This window comes from Pogoniulus pusillus, chromosome Z (genome assembly GCF_015220805.1).
Source record: "Pogoniulus pusillus isolate bPogPus1 chromosome Z, bPogPus1.pri, whole genome shotgun sequence".
Taxonomy (NCBI): domain Eukaryota; kingdom Metazoa; phylum Chordata; class Aves; order Piciformes; family Lybiidae; genus Pogoniulus; species Pogoniulus pusillus.
In genome coordinates, this window is record NC_087309.1 from 110,075,516 (window position 1) to 110,094,671 (window position 19,156).

At 44.4% G+C, this 19,156-nt stretch overlaps 2 protein-coding genes across 3 annotated transcripts in view; one reads left to right on the plus strand and one right to left on the minus strand.

The window, feature by feature from the left end:
* Positions 1–19,156, plus strand: part of IDUA (alpha-L-iduronidase) — a 65,801-nt gene that overhangs the window by 5,173 nt on the left and 41,472 nt on the right. Inside the window, exon 2 of the mRNA XM_064176828.1 lies at positions 3,100–3,240. The gene's annotated coding sequence lies outside the window, so the exon portion shown is untranslated. The remainder of the gene's footprint in view (positions 1–3,099; positions 3,241–19,156) is intronic.
* The window catches only part of SLC26A1 (solute carrier family 26 member 1), a 50,692-nt gene continuing 38,224 nt past the window's right edge, over positions 6,689–19,156 (minus strand). For both annotated transcript variants that reach the window (XM_064176826.1, XM_064176827.1), the window contains 2 exons: positions 13,286–13,933; positions 6,689–11,703 (listed from right to left, as the gene is read on the minus strand). In XM_064176826.1, the coding sequence (XP_064032896.1) occupies positions 10,186–11,703; positions 13,286–13,933 (2,166 nt within the window). In that variant the 3' untranslated portion in view covers positions 6,689–10,185. The remainder of the gene's footprint in view (positions 11,704–13,285; positions 13,934–19,156) is intronic.

The following is a 19,156-nucleotide window of genomic DNA, read 5'->3' on the forward strand; positions in this document are numbered from 1 at the left end:
CATCAGAGTAGAAGGATCAGAGTAGGTGAAGCATGAACTGTATTAGTATTTAGTTAATATACAGTCTGCAGATGGGACATGAGACATCTCTCTTTCATAGAATCACAGAAACATCCAGGTTGGAAAAGACCCTCAGGTTCACCAAGTCCAACCTATAACCTTACTCTGCAAGATTCACCTTAAACCATATCCCTAAGCACCGCATCCAAATGACCCTTAAACACATCCAGGCTTGATGACTCCACCACCTCCCTGGGCAGCTCATTCCAGTCTCTGGCTGCTCTCTCCATTAATATTTTTTTTCCTAATGTCCAATCTAAACCTCCCCAGTCTCATCTTGAGGCCATTCTCCCTTTTTATGTGTCCAGTTAACCTGTGAGAAGACACCAGCAGCATCATCTCCACAATGTCCCTTCAGGTAGCTGTAGACAGCAATGAGGTCTCCCCTCAGCCTCCTTTTCCTCAAAGTAACCATCCCCATCTCCAGCTCCCTCAGTTGCTCCTCATAAGATTTATTCTCCAGGCTCTTCACAGCTTTGTTGCCCTCCTCTGAACCCGCTCCAAAACCTCCACATTTCTCTTATATTGCAGTGTCCAAAACTGAATACAACACTCGAGGTGTGGCCTCACCAAAGCAGAGTCCAAGGGGACAATCGCCTCCCTGCTCCTGATGGCCACAGCATTTTTAATCCCAGCGAGGATGCCACTGGTGTTTTTGGCTGCCTGGGCACACTGCTGGCTCATATTCAGCTCCTGTCTATTACAACCCCCATATCCCTTTCTGCCAGGCAGCTTTCCAGCCATACTTCCCCAGGCCTGTAGTGTTTCTTGGGGCTGTTATGACCAAAGTGTGGGACCTGATATTTGGCCTTGTTGAAACTCATTCCGTTAATATTGGCCTGTTGATCCAGCCTACCCAAGTCCTTATGAAGAGCCTCTCTACCCTCATTCAGATGAACACTGCCACCTAACCTGGTGCAAACTTACTAATGACACTCTTTGCAGTGTGAAGCCACATTGGAGTGTTATAGCAAACCCTGGGGACAATTTGGCATTCCTGTAACACATATGCTTTAACACTCAGAATTTGTGCATTACTGGGAGGCTTAGTGCGTGTCTCTAAGAAAGCCTATACCTGGTGAGTTGGGCAGTGTTCTAAGTTTCTGACTTGTTGACTGTTGAGGTGAAATCTCCCTCCATCTTGCAGCTATTCATCTGTGGAGATTAAGGCACAGGTTATGTTAATTTCAGTGGACTAAGTATACACCAAAGTCATGTTAGCACTATCATTATAATGTAGCCTTGAACAGATTAAACTGCTTGCAATATTTAGTATAGTTATCTCAAATCATAGAATCATAGAATCAGTCAGGATAAGAAGGGACCACTAGGATCACTGGCTGGAGGGCTGGACCCAGAGAGTGGTGGTGAATGGTGCCACATCCAGCTGGCAGCTGTCACTAGTGGTGTCCCTCAGGAATCAGTGCTGGGCCCCATCCTCTTTAACATCTTCATAGATGATCTGGATGAGGGCATAGAGTCAGTCATCAGCAAGTTTGCAGATGACACTAAGCTGGGGGCAGATGTGGCTGGGTTGGAGGGCAGAAGGGCTCTGCAGCGGGACCTTGACCGCCTGGACAGATGGGCAGAGTCCAATGGGATGGGGTTCAATAGCTCCAAGTGCAGGGTGCTGCACTTTGGCCACAACAACCCCATGCAGAGATACAGGCTGGGGTCGGAGTGGCTGGAGAGCAGCCAAACAGAGAGGGATGTGGGGGTGCTGGTTGATACCTGCCTGAACATGAGCCAGCAGTGTGCCCAGGTGGCCCAGAGAGCCAGTGGCATCCTGGCCTGCATCAGGAAAGGTGTGGTCAGCAGGAGCAGGGAGGTCATTCTGCCCCTGTACTCTGCACTGGTTAGACCTCACCTTGAGTCCTGTGTTCAGTTCTGGGCCCCCCAGTTTAGGAGGGACATTGAGATGCTTGAGCGTGTCCAGAGAAGGGCGACGAGGCTGGTGAGAGGCCTTGAGCACAAGCCCTACGAGGAGAGGCTGAGGGAGCTGGGATTGGTTAGCCTGGAGAAGAGGAGGCTCAGAGGTGATCTTATTGCTGTCTGCAACTACCTGAGGGGTGGTTGTGGCCAGGAGGAGGTTGTTCTCTTCTCTCAGGTGGCCAGCACCAGAACAAGAGGACACAGCCTCAGGCTACGCCAGGGGAGATTTAGGCTGGAGGTGAGGAGAAAGTTCTTCACTGAGAGTCATTGGACACTGGAATGGGCTGCCCAGGGAGGTGGTGGAGTCGCCGTCCCTGGAGCTGTTCAAGGCAGGACTGGACGTGGCACTTGGTGCCATGGTCTAGCCTTGAGCTCTGTGGTAAAGGGTTGGATTTGATGGTCTGTGAGGTCTCTTCCAATCCTAATAATACTGTGATACTGTGATACTGTGATCTAGTTCCGACTCCCTGCCATGGACAGGGACACCTCACACCGCATCAGGCTGCCTAGAGCCTCTTCTATCCTGGCCTTAAACACCTTCAGAGATGGGCCTTCATATTCCTTTACTTCCTTACGCTTGAGAAAATCAAATGTGGCCAAAGAATTTGGAGGCTCTGAGAGTTTAACTCTGCTTCTAACAACTCTAGCTTCCATAGCCACTGTTGTTACATCAACTTCAGCCAGAAGATCAGGCCTTATTTATTTCTCTGTAAAGCTCAGGAAGTTTGAGTTCTTCTCCAAATCCTAAAAGGCACTGAGTTCACATCTCAGTGCCTACTCAGACAAGGTAACTGCTATTGTATAGTTCTTCAGACCACTGCTAGCTGAGGTTGCTCTCTGTACAACAACAATTTTTGTGATATTCTCCTGTGAGCGTGGCTGTGGGACTTGCTCAGACTATGTTCCATTTTGCTGAACTACTTGCATAACTAGTTAGCCTGAGATAACCTGCAACTCCATTTTGCATTCATCTCATGTTAGACTCTGGTTCTTGTGCCAGTGAGACTATTGCAGGTGATGCAGGGACTTAGCATAGGGGTGTCTCAGTGGAGTTTCTGGTTAACGTTTGCAATGTTTTGTTTCTTTGCTGCTCCTCCTTTCCTGAAGCCCTCCTTTACCACACAGCCGTGCTGATCTCTTTGACCTGAGCAAAGACCAAGAGTTGAACCTTGCCTACATTTCTTCTGTTCCACATGGTGGCATTGAACAAGTTCGAATTCACTGGTTGCTGGAATTAGTTGCTCTCAGGTAAGCAAACATTTCAAATCAAAATACAGAAAAATGTGTGTGCTGGTTTGAGGCTAATTGGAGTATTTTAATGAGAGAAATTAGGTTATAGGCTGTGGAGAGGAAACAGTGGTGATGTCTACTTCAAACCATCACAGTATGAAATGTTAAACTGTCCAACAGGTGCTCATTATCATATTTATCTTGGTATAAAACTGCTGGCTAAGCTGTCAGCCCATGGCTTGGATAGCAACACTCTGTGCTGGGTTAGGAACTGGCTGGAGGGTCGAGCCCAGAGAGTGGTGGTGAATGGTGCCACATCCAGCTGGCAGCTGTCACTAGTGGTGTCCCTCAGGGATCAGTGCTGGGCCCCATCCTCTTTAACATCTTCATAGATGATCTGGATGAGGGCATGGAGTCAGTCATCAGCAAGTTTGCAGATGACACCAAGCTGGGGGCAGATGTGGCTGGGTTGGAGGGCAGAAGGGCTCTGCAGCGGGACCTTGACCACCTGGACAGATGGGCAGAGTCCAAGGGGATGGCATTCAATAGCTCCAAGTGCAGGGTGCTGCACTTTGGCCACAACAACCCCATGCAGAGATACAGGCTGGGGTCAGAGTGGCTGGAGAGCAGCCGGACAGAGAGGGATGTGGGGGTGCTGATTGATACCTGCCTGAACATGAGCCAGCAGTGTGCCCAGGTGGCCAAGAGAGCCAATGGCATCCTGGCCTGCATCAGGAATGGTGTGGTCAACAGGAGCAGGGAGGTCATTCTACCCCTGTACTCTGCACTGGTTAGACCACACCTTGAGTGCTGTGTTCAGTTCTGGGCCCCCCAGTTTAGGAGGGACATTGAGATGCTTGAGCGTGTCCAGAGAAGGGCGACGAGGCTGGTGAGAGGCCTTGAGCACAAGCCCTAGGAGGAGAGGCTGAAGGAACTGGGATTGTTTAGCCTGGAGAAGAGGAGGCTCAGGGGAGACCTTATGTCTTGGGTTCAAATGCAAGTTCCCAGAGACTCTAATAAATTTAATAAACCCAATGACAATTTATAGAATTTATAGAGTGCCCTCCCCTCTTCCCCCTCCTTTTCCCAAAGATAGGGAGAGAGAGAGAGAGATAAGCACACCCAAATAAATCAATCTCACTCGATTTGGAAGTTAAAAAGGAAAAGTTTAACAATAACTTAGAGAAGGTATTGGAGGTAGGGAAGTTTACAAAGGATAAGGAAGGGAAAACAGCAAAATACAAAAAGGGATGGATACAACCCGAGCAATGTGATGGTGTCTCTGCCTCGTGGCTGCCACGTGGTGTGCTGGTATGCAGTGTGAGTGTGTGTGTTGAGAGGGAGCGAAGAAAAAGAGTAAGAGGAGCAGGAAGCTCCTCTGTTTTATACCACAGGAAGTGGGGGGAGTGGGCTAACCATCACCTGGAGTGTGGCCCACCCCTGGGGAGGGGCCAAGACCCCTAGGGTCATGTTCAGGGTTACTCCCCCAGGAGTGTTCACCCTGTACACCTTATTGCTGTCTACAACTACCTGAGGGGTGGTTGTGGCCAGGAGGAGGTTGCTCTCTTCTCTCAGGTGGCCAGCACCAGAACAAGAGGACACAGCCTCAGGCTGTGCCAGGGGAAATTTAGGCTGGAGGTGAGGAGAAAGTTCTTCACTGAGAGAGTCATTGGACACTGGAATGGGCTGCCCGGGGAGGTGGTGGAGTTGCCGTCCCTGGAGCTGTTCAAGGCAGGATTGGACGTGGCACTTGGTGCCATGGTCTAGCCTTGAGCTCTGTGGTAAAGGGTTGGACTTGATGATCTGTGAGGTCTCTTCCAACCTTGGTGATACTGTGATACTGTGATACTGTAATTCCTTGCCTGCTTTAGCTAAAGCACAGTCAATACTATTGTACCTGGTAAAAGGAACCAAATACCGATGCCTAGAGCAGGAGTTAAAGAAAAGACAAACCATAGGAATCCTATCAAAAGTTCTAGTAGCTTTTGAAATTATGCCTGGCTACGAACCATGCCTATTTAAAATTCACATCATTACTGCATCTGTTATCCCAGTTGTAAGCTTGGGGAAGCACCAAGGGGAAGGGGAGCTCAGACACTGGAAATGAGGCATGAGCAGAGGAGTAGTGGATTTCAGAGTGTACATTAGGAACAGGAGGATTTTCTTCCTAGGTGTTAGGGTTTGCCTGTGTACATAGGTTTGTTTGGGAAGGTGTTTGGAGGTCTCACATGCAGTATTGAATCTGTACCTCATCACCCCCTCTGTATGTTAGTTCATCTGTGAACGTAGCAGGTGAATGCAGCTCCTCCCTTAGTTTTTCCATGTGGAAGTTTCCTGGTAAAGACTCTTTCCTATGTTATGTCTCCCTCTCTTACTGGCCTAGGAGTTTTGTATTCAAAGTCTTCCAGTGCCTCAGCTTCAGCATGGTTGAGGACAACAATCACTGCTCACCACCACTGGAGTCCTTGTCTTAGATCTCAGAGACTGCTTTTGAGAGTTGGCTTGAGTCTTTCAGGTTTCTGTAACCATCTGGCTTACGGAAAAATCATTAAGCACCTTTGAAAAGAAAGTAGCCACACCTTCACTCAGAGGCCAGAGTCCTCCTGGCACCCTGTGCCATTTGTTTTTCCAAATGATCAAGGGAAAAGAGTGCATCTGTTACGGATTCAGCTTTGCCTTTGTAGGGAGTGAAAATTCTAGGAGCATGGAAACTCAGCAGGCAAGCAAGAAGCCCCAGAAAAGCTTTAGTGCCTCAAAGACAGGATTCTAACCCACCATCCCAAATATTTAGCCTAGCTTTGACGTGTGAAATTAGAAACTTTAGTAGTGATTGAAACTAAACTGAAAGTACTTATTTTGCAATAGCATGCATTTGTCAAAAGACAAGAAGAGAATTAAGTTATAGAAGGAGAACCAGCCCTTCTAGACTGAGTGGCAGCAATGGTTTGGAAAGGGAGAGATCACAGAGCCTGCAATGCAACAAATGCTGCATTTGTGGGAGGGGTAAGAATGCAAGTCTGAACAGGAGGAATTCTGTGCTGGTGCTGAATTCTGTGCATGTACAGAAGAATGTAAAGAGATTTTAAATGAGAACTCTGTAACCACAACACTGTGTTATGTCGTGAAAGGTGATGGTAGGTACCTGACTGAAGAAGAACCTTTGCAGAGAACAGAGGGCTAGGAGTTACCACCACTCTGGAAAGCCAACAGATGCAGGTATTGCTTTTTCTTACAGTTGTGCCATCTGTGAAAAGGAGACATAAATGTTCCTCACAATAAGCAGAAGTGTGCAAATAAAAGACTGCCACTTGTCTCTTCTCACTTCTGGAATGGTCTTTCTCATTATGTCTTCTCATCCCACAATGCTTAGTGCATCCCTCTTTTCCAAGACAGCAAACTTGCCCTTAATTTTTAATGTAACCCAGGTTATTTCACTGTCTGTGAAAGGATACCACCAGGCAAACTGTTTTCAAAGAATTGCTAATTTTATTTTCCAACCAAAAACACACATTTGTATCATTGTTAGCTAGGTCAAGTGACACAGGAATATTCGTGGTTATGGGGGAACTGAAGGTGTTTTTCATATACCAGGCAGTACTCTGCTTGTTAGTTAGCAGTGCCAATAAATACAGCCATTTTGACTCCAAGACCACATATTCTGCCTGTGCTGCACTAGTCAGCAGGAGAGTTTGAGGTGAAGATTCCCAACACTTTGCCCAGCTCAGTGGGACCCACACAGGCCACAAGAGAAGGACCCTTTCCTATTCTTATACATATTTTTTACAAGGATATATGATTTATACAAGGCACCAAAGTGAACAGAAACACAATCAATCTACATGATGGATATAATACTTCCTAAAAGGCTTATCATGATTTCATATCAACATTAGTATTAAGCTAGTTCGAATTACAAGTCCACTCTCAGCTCCTCTCTAAGTCACAGTACCAAATCCCTGGAAAAATAGAAGAGAATGAGCATTTTTTAACATTGTAAATATTCAGAGTGTTAATCTTGGTGTAACACAGAGAAGCAAACATAAATGTACCAGAAAAGAATTTGCTTTTTCAGTTATTTTTTACATGCTCCTTAGAAATAATTTGCAGTCTCCCAGCATCCCTACATGTCCCACATCCCTGCTTGTGTTGACCTAGTCTGACATAGCTTGATTGTGAGCCAACTCTGCAATGAAAACTGAAAGAGGAAATTGTTCTCATGGTTTCTTCTGGTCAACAGTTTCTTTCTAGTATGAGTATTAAAGCCTACCCCATCTTTTTAGGCATCCTTTGCTGCCATTCTTACAGTATGATAAAAAAGAGACCTCTGACTTTTAATTTCTCAGCCTACTGGTTAAGAGAAGGTCGTCTTCTCTTCATTTTTTTCCAGAGGCTGTTGCAAAGATACATTTTCTATTGAAACATTTATTTATGTATTTCAAAACGAGATTCCTTTAAAGGTGTGTTTTGCATTTTTTCCTTCCCGGGGCAGCCCATTCCAATGCCAATCACTCTCTCTGTGAAGAACTTCCTCCAAACATCCAGCCTATCCCTCTCCCAGCACAACTTGAGATTGTGTCTCCTTGTTCTGTTTCTAGTTGCCTGGCAGAAGAGCCCAACCTCACCTGGCTACAACCTCCCTTCAGGTAGTTGTAGACACCAATGAGGTCACCCCTGAGCCTCCTCTTCTGCAGGCTAAACACCCCCAGCTCCCTCAGCCTCTCCTCACAGGGATGTGTCCCAGGACCCTCACCAGATTTGTTGCCCTTCTCTGGACATGTTCCAGTATCTTAACATCTCTCTTGAATTGAGGGGCCCAGAACTGGGTACAGGAGTCAAGATGTGGTGTGACCAGTGCTGAGTACAGGGGAAGAATAACCTCCCTTGTCCTACTGGCCACACTCTTCCTGATCCAGGCTAGGATGCCATTGGCTTTCTTGGCCACCTGGGCACACTGCTGGCTCATGTTGAGCCTACTATCTACCAGTACCCACCGGTCCCTTTCTTCCTGGCTGCTCTCCAGCCACTCTGTCCCCAGCCTGTAGCACTGCTTGGGGTTGTTGTGGCCAAAGTGAGGACCCTGCACTTGGCCTTGTTCGATCACAATTAAATTGAGTTATGCAGGAAAATGCTGTCAGTGGTGACTCCTTTAACTCCTCTGGACAGACATTCCTGACAGTTTTTACTGCTGTGGCAGTACTGATGGTGGGCAGCCAATACCCTTTTTTTTTGTGATGTTGGCATTGAATCACTTTCCTAAAATTGTGCTACTCTCAATCCCTGTGAAGACGTTTTTAAAATCTCGTCTTGCGCCGCTTTTCACCTGACAACAAATGTTTGTTCCTGAGAGCCAGACTGGCTTTGGGGCACCTGGAGAACCTCAGTCACCTGAAAAGTTGAAATAAGCAAGTCACATGATGTGTTGACCCGATATTTTCTTGGTATTAAAATAAAAAATAAATGGCATGGCAAAGAATTTTCTTCTGCATGCATCAAACCTGTTTCTAGATTCTTGTTATTATAAGAGGCACAACTGTGTTAGGATTTCCTTGCATGCTGTGTGTGAACCAGCTATGAGTAAGGAGAAAAGGGGCAGCTGTCTGTTTTCATGCAGGTAATTACACGACTGAGTTTGAGAGAGGGTTTACTATCAGTGCTGAGTACTAATGATGTTATTATCAAAGTCTAAGTCTATGCTTCTTTGTAAAGAGAGAATATGCATATATTGCAATACAAGTGACTCTGGAAGTGTCATTAGACGTGAAGCAGAATGAACCTCAGTTGATGGAACCCAACCCTGTAAAATGTAGTTTAGAGGACCTCAAATTGAAGAATAATGTGATAGGAGAGAACAACCCCCAGATGCAAACCATCTGTGCTATGGGATTTTTCTCACATAAAGGGATATATTCTCACTTTACTTGGCCCAGGTACTTTAAAGCTTCATTAGCATTGCATCAGAGATGACCAGACAGGCAATTCTGCTTGACCTATTAGTCACTTTCTGGGCAGACCACTCCTTCCCACTCTTACCCTCTCTTATCCTCTTTCTCCTCACACCCAGGTGGGCAGTTGTAGGAGAAACATGCTGTGCTGTATCACAGTTCTGAGGTTTTATGTTTGATGGTTCTTTTGTGTCCCCAAACTGGACTTGCATCTGCCCATAATGGGCACCCTTTTTTTCCAGGGTGATATGGCAGCTGGGTGACTACGTCAATGCCAGTTAAAGCTTATTCATTTTTCTTGATCCTGTTTATCTCATTACTAGTTACAAAATTGCATCAGAGCTATATTTGTTCCAGCTTGATGAAGGGTATTGTAGCCTCCAGTAACTAATTAGCACAGATCAGAGCCAGTAACACAGGTGCCTTCTGCAGTAATTTTTGGAAATGGTGGTTTTGAGGCAAAACTGATGGATCATGGCTCCTTCTCTTGTGGGAGAGGCAGAGAGACCTGCTGCATTCCACAATGTTTTAATCCTACAAATAGTGGGAGTTGTTTGGAAGCACACTTAGAATGATGGAAGGGGATGGGCCTTGCAAGCTAGAAGTTAAACAATTATATGACCAAGGGGTTTTCACAGGGATGGTTTATCCTTATTAACACAAAGAAACCATTAAGACAGTGGAGAGTAAGCTGACACTGGGCCAGCTTTCCAGCACAACAGTTTCATGATATACATGTTGGGTCACACAAGGTGAAAGTCAATCTCAAACATCCCTATTGCACATCACCTGTGCTTTGTAGCAAAGGTGCAAGTAATAACCTAACCTGCTTCTGGTCCTGGTCTATATCCCCAGTGGCTGTTTTATGTGGCATCTGACAACCAGCAGAACTCTACAGAGGAGAATGGCTCGTAGGCCAGTTGCTGTACACAGCCAGCAACGTGTCTGATAATTTAATTATTACAAAGTGTTCTTCCTCATCTGTCATTTTTTGTAGGGAATTGTCAAGGAAGGCACGGGGTTAAACCGAGCAATCTTCTGAAAGCTTTTGGTCTTTTGCAAACTGCACAGCGTTGTGTATACTGTAGAAGAGCATTTCTTTCATACTTCCAAAATCTTTCCCAAAGTAACCTCCTCTTTTCAGAGAGTCTATTACTGAGGGATTGCAGCAAGCCAGGAGGACAGAAATGTTGAAGTCCTTGTAGCCTTTCAGGACTTCCTTTAGAGTATTAACTCCGGTGGTGTCCAAAAATGAGATGGAGGAGCAATCTAGAACAAGGGCTTGGAAATCAATTTGCTTAGGAACTAGTTGCAGAGTGGTTTCTCTGATGCCAAGTCCATTAGCAGTTGTGTGATCTCCCTTTTTAGGATGCTGCTTTTCCTTGTTATATTTCTTCCTTCTGGCAGCTTCTAGGTTAGGATCTAAGTTAGTCAATCTGTGCAGAGACTTGAGGAAGTAGTTGCTGTTTGCATAGTAAACTGGGGCCTCAAAACGGAATATTTTGACCTTTGGAACAGAGGAAAGATTTTCGTATTCATAGTCATCCTCGTAAAAGCTGGTGTTTTGGATCTGACCAAGCAGGACTGCCCTTGGCCGCTGTGTCCGAACAATGATGCATAACATGGAGAAAACAATGCCAACCAACAGCCCTATTTCTGTGCTGATCAAAGCAGAGGCAGACACGGTGATGACCCAAACAAGAGTGTCCACCTTATTTACATGGTACCGTGCTGGCACATCTCGGAACTTCCTCAGGGCTCCTCGGAGGCTGACAATGATGATACAAGCCAGGACAGACTTCTGCAAGGAGTAGAAGAGAGGTGCCAAGAAGAGCAGCACCAGCAAAACCACCAGTGCACTAATGACTCCAGAAACTTGAGTCTGGCAGCCAGTAGATGTTTTGACAAGTGTCTTTGCCAGAGCTGCACTGGTAGCAAAAGAGTGGAAGAAAGAAGGAATGATGTTGCAGAACCCGACAGCAAACATTTCCTGATTGGCTCGGGTGGTGTAAGCATATTTCTTTGCACACATTTCAGACAGGGATACGGTGAAGACGAAGCTGACTATGGCAAGAGGCAAAGCATCTACAGCAACTCGAAGCATTAGGTTGAAAGATGGTACCTTGGGGGAAATAAATCCTGTTGGAATAGCTCCAGAAACACTGGATGCGTAGACTTCATTTAAATTCCCGTAGTGTGACACCAGTGTTGCCACAACGATAACTACCAGCTCCGTGGGAAGAGGGAATTTCAGTTTGTGCTTGTACCGATCTCCCAGTTCCTTAGCAGTGACCAACACAACAATACAGATGGCACTTGTGATGACATCACAAAGGTTAGCCTGAGAAATATTCCGGAAAATATTAATCCAGGTAATTACAAGCATCCCATGGCCTTGGCTACGTGGGATTTTTATTCCAATCAGATACTTCACTTGAGCTGTTAAGATGGTTAAGGAAGCACCAGTTGCAAAGCCATCTAGTACAGACTCGGATAAGTACATAGATACAAAACCCAGACGAAAGATTCCCATGAGGACCTGAGGAGACAGAGAAGAAAAAAAGAGAGAGGAAAAAAAAAAAAAAAGATAAGCTGTGAATAATGAAGTACAAATAAGGGGAGAACTAGCTGGAGGCAGAGAGCATTTGGTTATTTCAATCTTAAAACAGTAATTACACTTTGATGCTTATAGCCTGCTTTTGAAACACCTGATTCCTTTTACCACTGTAGGATACTACAAACCCAAGACATTTATGTGGAGGCTGAAACAGTGAGTCAAACGCTGGTCTGAACTGACTCCACTGAAGTGGCTTGTCTGAGAATTTTATTACTCATACAGAAGAGCAGTGGATTCAAAAATGCTTCTGTTATACAAAGGCCAATTTTATTTTTTCTTGATTTTAAATTGAGTTAAAATCATAGAATCATGGAATGGTTTAGGTTGGAAGGGTCCTCAAAGATCATCTAGTTCCAACTCCTCACCATAGGCAGGGATACCTCCCACTAGAATAGGTTGCTGAAGGCCATTTCTTTGTAAACAGCAGCTAACATCCTTGCCTTAGTAGCACTGTTACATTAAAGAGCTTTTCATTTTATCCCTGTGATTGTAGGGGAAAGTGGAGCACAGGACAGGCTCTGGAGCATGCCTAAGGTCATAAATGGCAGAAGAGCTCACAAACTTTCCCAGATACCAGGATACTTTCTTAACTAGTTGCTTCTCCATCCAGTCATTTGCTCTGGAAAATACAGCTTCACAAGGTCATCTATGTTGTTTATAAATGTAACTTGAAATTTCTTAGTAAAATGGGAAAATATTAGCTCTTTGTAATGCATATAGTTGTATGTATAAGCATACACACAATTAATAGACAAGTATGTTCATCGTGCTCCCTTCTGTGTTCTCTTGATATCCTTGTAATGAACAGTGTGCTGGTAAGTCTCAAAAGTGCAACACAGATGTTATCTGAGAAGCAGATTAGTCAGTCTTTTTCCTCTCTTGTTCTTTCTGCCCGTGATTTGTCTTTTGACAGCAGCTTCATAGCACATAGTAACCACTAGCAAAAAAATGAGCATCACATTCTGAACCTGTGTAAAAGCAAGTTGGAAGGGTTTGTACCTTTATTAGAGTATCTATGGAAGTGGAATTATTCCTTCCTTGTTGAAGTTCAAAGGGGCTCTGGTCAGCCTGGTCTAGTTGAGGATGTCCCTGCTGAATGTGGGGGCAGGGTGGTGATGTTGGACTAGATGACCTTTGAAGGTCCCTTCCAGCCCAGACCATTCTATGATTCTAAGTACACAGCCACCTTGGAATTTCCCTCATGGTAAGATCTATATTGTATTTCATGGTCCTATGGAAAGCAGGGAGGCCAAGGTGCAGTTGAGTATCAAAAGAATGTAACTGTTTTGCAGAAGAGTCTTGTTTTACCTGTACTTGCTAGTAGCTAAGAAAACTGCCCACCTCATGCTTTCTCTGAGCTGCCTATGGTTAGGATTCCTGGAGAAAACATTCTGGTGAATTTCTAATAGATTTCTCATTGAAAGAAAGTCAAACCAAAGCTTAAGTGATGCAAAGAAGCATTAGGATCTTCATACCTTGCCTCTGGATGTCAGCAACCACTTACCTGGTACACTCCGGCCACAAATGTCAAGGCTGTAGCAATGCCAATGGCGTAGCATTCTTTCCCACACTCAGTGTTCATCCCTGGAATTGTAAAGTTGAAGGTAGTTGTGTTGAACTGACTGTCATTCTGCAGAGAGCCATCACCTGAGGCTGAGGATACATCATCATTCAAGTCAAACCCAGCCAAGAGAAGTTCTCGGTCCACCACTTGTCCTACCATTAAGCATATCAAGCTGAAAATGCCAACTGAGACATGACGGGATGTGCCCATTAGGAAATAGATGATGTTGGCAAAGAATGATGTGTAAAGACTATAAATGGGCTTTAGACCTGCTAGGAGTGAGTATGCGATTGCTTGGGGCACCAAAATGATTCCAATCACTAAACCAGACATAACATCCCCCCAAATGTACTCTTTGCACTGGTACTTGGGAAGCCATCGTAATACAGGGAAGAAGTCCATGACAAAGTTCTTCAGCTTCTTTGGGGTGAAGGAGCAGCTCTTCTTCATCCTAGTCAGCAAGATTTCTTTCCTACTAATCTTGACATGAGTCTTTCTTTCCAAGAGAAAACCAGAAGACGTGGTGTTTTCCATCCTGGTAGCCTCAACTCTTTCCATTGTCTCAGTGTCTACTTCATGTATGTGTTCCTGCAATATAAAGAAACTGCTGTTAGATTGCAGTTCATCAAGTTTGGGGTTTGGGTTTTTTTTGGCACAGATGTTTAGTGCTACTGTTTTGTCTCTTGACTGTGCTTTTAAGGTAGCATCATCCCAACAAGAGCACCACCACAGGGCTCCACTGACACACAGCACTAAGAAATCAGTCTACAAATTGATCGTTTTGTTGCAGACATTTAAGAGCACATTCAATTGAACCCAGTTTGGTTTACTGTGGGAAAATGGAGTCAAACTAGCAATTTCTTCATCAGCTATTCCAAATGCTCCATCATACAGGTCTCTGTGGTCAAAGACAGCACTTGGTAGCATGAAATAAACATACTAGTGAGGTAGGAAATGGTCTTTCTAGTAGTGCATCTTGTAGTCATTGATATGAATCTCGCATATGCTGTAGCAATCTGTCAGTGCAGCCATTCTCAACGCGTAGAAGAGAACAATTTTGCCAGTAAAACCTGTAAAGCAGAGTTTTCTGAAGAGCAACAATTTAATCTTATTAAAAAAATCTGTATGCAAGCCACTGATGGACGCTCAGAAGCTGCTACATAACACAAACATGTTGAATTGTAGTTTGTTTTGATATGCAGCTTCTATTGATTAACAAACATGTCCTAAAAAACACTGCATTAGCAATATATGGACCACACATCCTGATGGGACCTGCTGCCACCCAAGAAGAATGTTGAGTGTTAGTATTTTCAGGTGTAAACCATGCTTAGCCTGGCTGTTCTGGGAATAAGACACAACTACTTCTTTAAAGATGTTGAGGTGCTCAGATGTACCCAGTGAAGGGCACCAAGGCTGGTGAGGGGGCTGGAGCACATCCCTGTGAGGAGAGGCTGAGGGAACTGGAGGTGTTCAGACTGGAGAACAGGAGGCTCAGGGCAGACCTTATTGCCCTCTTCAACTACCTGAAAGGAGGTTGTAGCCAGCTGGGGTTGGTCTTTGCTCCCAGGCAAGCAGAGATAGAACAAGAAGCCACAGCCTCAAGCTGTGCCAGGGCAAGTTTAGGGTGGGTGTTAGGAAGAAGTTCTTCACAGCGAGAGTGATTGGCTGCCTGGGGAAGTGATGGAGTCACTGTGATGGTTTGGGAGTTACTTACCCCCCTCCCTCCCCCTCTCCTTACAAAATCACCCGGACTAGACTCAGGTGGCTGGAAGTTAAGGAATGAAGCTTTATATTCACAGCTTAGCACAATATACAAGCAGGTATTTACAATATATTACAAATATTTACAGTCATATACAAGAATATGCAAGTTAAAAGTAATACAGAAGCACAATACCCCTCCCAGAAATCAGAGTCCCCAGGAGGGACCTTTCCAACCACCCTTCCACCTTCTTTCCACCCCTCTACCTTGTCTCAGGATCTGCCTTACGTGCAAAGTGAATTGCAGGGACTGGCAAGGAGGGGTTGCAAGCAGAAGGATTAGTTGGGTTACATAGATCCAGCAGAACAGCAAAAGCCCAGGGAGAGAACAGAGGCACCGGCTCCGACAGATAGAAATGCTCTGTCTTGTCTGTGTTTGTGTCCTTGTTTTTATATGTCTCAGTGAACCTATGAGTGAATTAGACATCATGATTGCTTTCTTTTCACACCCCATAATCTAATTTTCCTCAGTAAAATATTCCAATTAGCCTCAAACTAGCACAGTCACCATCCCTGGAGGTGTTTAAAAAGAGGCTGGATGAGGCACTTGGTGCCATGGTTTAGTGAATTAGAAGGTGTTAAGTGATAGGTTGAACTCGATGTCCTTGAGCCTGATTAATTTTTTGATTCAATGATTCTGTGGGCAGCAGAGCAAGCACCAAGGTGTTTCTTTCAGTTCTTCTGCGTGTCGGTTTTCTGATATGTAAAAACTGGGAAAATTTGTGTTCTTCAGGAAGAGTTGGTTTTGATAACTCCTTTCTCTGTGAGCACAACTGTTTTCACCAAACTCAATCTCTGCGTTTCTACACAATTGCCAAATCAAGTTGAAATTAACAGCATTCATAAATCATGTAGGGGCAGGCGGGCACATGACTGATGGGCAAAACTGTAGAATGGGCAAGTGCCCTACCTTAAGAAGTTTAGAAGTAAAAATAAGAGCAGGAAGGTAGAAAATGGCAGACTATGACAAGCAGTCATAGTCATGGTCTTCTGGTTTTCAGTGGAAATAGAGGCTTCCAAGAGTGGATTCCCATGTATAAGTACTGGGAGATAATGAGTCACTCATGCTGACCTAGAAGAGAGTAGGTGATAGTACAATGCAGTGTACAGAATCTCCAGTAAAGAAGAACTTCACAAGCCTAGCCTTACACCGTGTCATAAGCAGCCAGGTTCTCTGCAACAAATCTCTTTGGTGCCAGCTGTGACACTGCAATATGCCAAAGTTTGTCTTCACCTACAAGCGGAAGTTGTTTCTTTCCTTTTTCAGTATCTAAAGACAGGCGCCATGCCCACCAGTTTCCTAAAACTTCTAATCACACTCACTGGCACAGTATTCTATTTGTACCTTTTGAGGATCTTTAACAGCTACGTTTACTTCAGACTGTGAAGTGCAGTGTGTTTATGCTAGGCAAGATCTGCTTGAACAGGAAACAGGTTGGATCTCATCTTTGTTAGAATGCAAGGCGAGAGAAAAGACAAAAAGTGCTACAACACCAAGAAAAAGACTTAAGAGCATATGATTAGACTTTACCAAATGCACAGTGCTAGCAGCTATATTAAAGATATTCTTTTTAAGATGCAAACCCCCAACATTTTTTGGCTTACCTAAATTAGTTTGAAGAATGGGAGGCTTGTGTGTAAGGACAGCAAGTCCTGTTTGAATGCCGCCTATTTCTAACAGCCAAGTGAATTCAGACAGCCAAGGAATAAATACAGTGCCCTTGTTCTGCATACTTAAAAGCTAGTGGGCAGTGCAGTATCCAGTAAGTGCTTTTGCTGGCTGCAGAAAAAAAAGATTGCAATGGCTTCTGTACACGAGGCTTATATAGATATATGTAGTTGCTGTCTGCCTCTCTATAAAATCACACAATTTACTTGCAAGTAACTTTATATTTACCAAAAACCCAACTCTCCACCGTTAGAATTCACAAATATACATTGTTTACGTAGCTTCCTGAGGGATGATAATTGTGTTTAATATATAAAATCATTGGAATACAATTTAACTGGGAGACTGTTAAAAGATCTGGTTTGTGACTGGCGATTCAGTAACATCTCAGCTGCCCTGCCCTACTGAGTAACCAGAACAACAGCTTTTGTTAAAGCAAAGCAAACGAACAGGCAGAACCTGATGTGATATAAGGTTTTGGTACATTTTAGACAAAGATCAAAGCCACCTCCCTGGTGGAATAAATACATTCGAGCTAAAACGCAGCCAAGTGTTGACATGAGGTATTTTTCTCCAGTTCTTTTTTTCCTCTGAAAACAAGAGGTTCCTCCCTGTAAATAACCATTTATGATGATAGATAATTTTTCAGAATCTCTGTCAAATGAACATGGTAGCTGCAAAATACTCAGCTCTAAACCAAGGCGTTATTGTTTCCCAGAAACTGTTAATGTTTGGAGTGCAGTTGTTGCTTTTGGAAAGCCACGCCAAAAATCGAAGGGAATGTTGTTACCAGCAGTTTTCCTTTGAGGCATAGTGAGTTTCATGTAAACATGAGGAGGAATTTTTTTTCCCTGTCAGGGTGACAAAAGACTGGAACAGGCTGCCCAGGGGAGTTGTGGGGTCTCCCTCTCTGAAGATATTAAAAACCTGCCTGGATGCATTCGTGTGTGATCTGGTATAGGTGATCCTGCTCTGACAGGGGGCTGGTCTGGATGATCTTTTGAGGTCACTTCCAGCCCCTGACATTCTGTGATTTTGTTAAAACATTTTTTTTAAACTGTGTAACCCAAGAATTCTCATCCTGGAGTGCCTGTAGATCAGTTATAATTCAGTCCCTTCACCTCAATAAAATGGGATTCTACCATGACCGTGTGCTCCCCTGTACATTTGTACAGCCTTTTAGATAGGTGGGAGCTCCCAATATCTTTGCCATTTCCAAAGTCCTGTGCATTTGAGTAGACTACAACCACCTTATCCTGGCACTGAAATCATAGAATCATAAAATGGTTTAGGTTGGAAGGGACCTCAAAGCTCAACCAGTTCCAACCTCTCTGTCATAGGCAGGGACACCTCCCACTAGAACAGGTTGCTCAGGGCTTCATCCAACCTGACCTTGAACACCTCCAGGGAGGGAGCATCTACATCCTGCCTGGGCAACCTGTGCCAGTGTTTCACCACCCTCACTGGAAAGAGCTTCCTAAGATATGCCACAATCTACATTACACAATCGACAATTGTAATACTCAAGCAATATAGAGAAGCAGCAGGGGTGTCAGTGTGTAGATTCCCCAAACCTACCCATTCTCAGCTTAGCCCATACTAAGTGGTTTATCAGAAAAAGAGACAATCTCTATCTTGGCTGCTCCTTCACCCTCCCCAGAGCTTCACAGAACGTATTTACTGTTAATCAAGCAAAGGTTTCTCATCACTTATTGAAAAGAGCTGGTTTTGGCAGAGGTGTGCAGCACAGCATCCAATGTGGCTATCCCTTGCATTTGACTTTGGCATTCTAACATTCTCAGAAGTGAGGATTGTTTGTGTGCTTGTTCATGTGTATCATCTGTGTCAGTAGAATGAAAAGCAGTCTTGGTGATTTTTTGTTGTGTTTTGATGTTTGGAGTCTTCACGATTCAATTTTTTCAAGTTGCCCTTGCTCACACAAACAAGCAGAAAACTTTTTTTTCCCTCTGCTTGAGCAGAAACACTGTCTGAACCACTCATTCTTTGGGGTTAAATTCAGTGGCTCAGTTTATTTTGTGAAGGCAAGAAACAAAGCAAAGAACCGTTTGAGCCAAACAGACTGCCAGCTTCCCACCTGGCCTTAGTCCCACCTTTCTTTCTGTCTTTTCACCATGCCACTGACCTGAAAAAAGAAAATCTCTCTGCAAGGGGGAAGCATTCACCTCAGTATGTTCAGTGAGCTTTTTCTTGCAGATTCCTTGGCAAAGTGGTTTCTGCTTGTGTGATTACAACCATTCTGGTTAGATGAGTTGTACTTTGTGAAACTGCGCAACCTGAAAGACACTTTACGCTGATACATCCTTTTGACTCTGTATCCTGACTGTCTAAGAGAAAATCTGAAGCCATGTCTCTAGCAA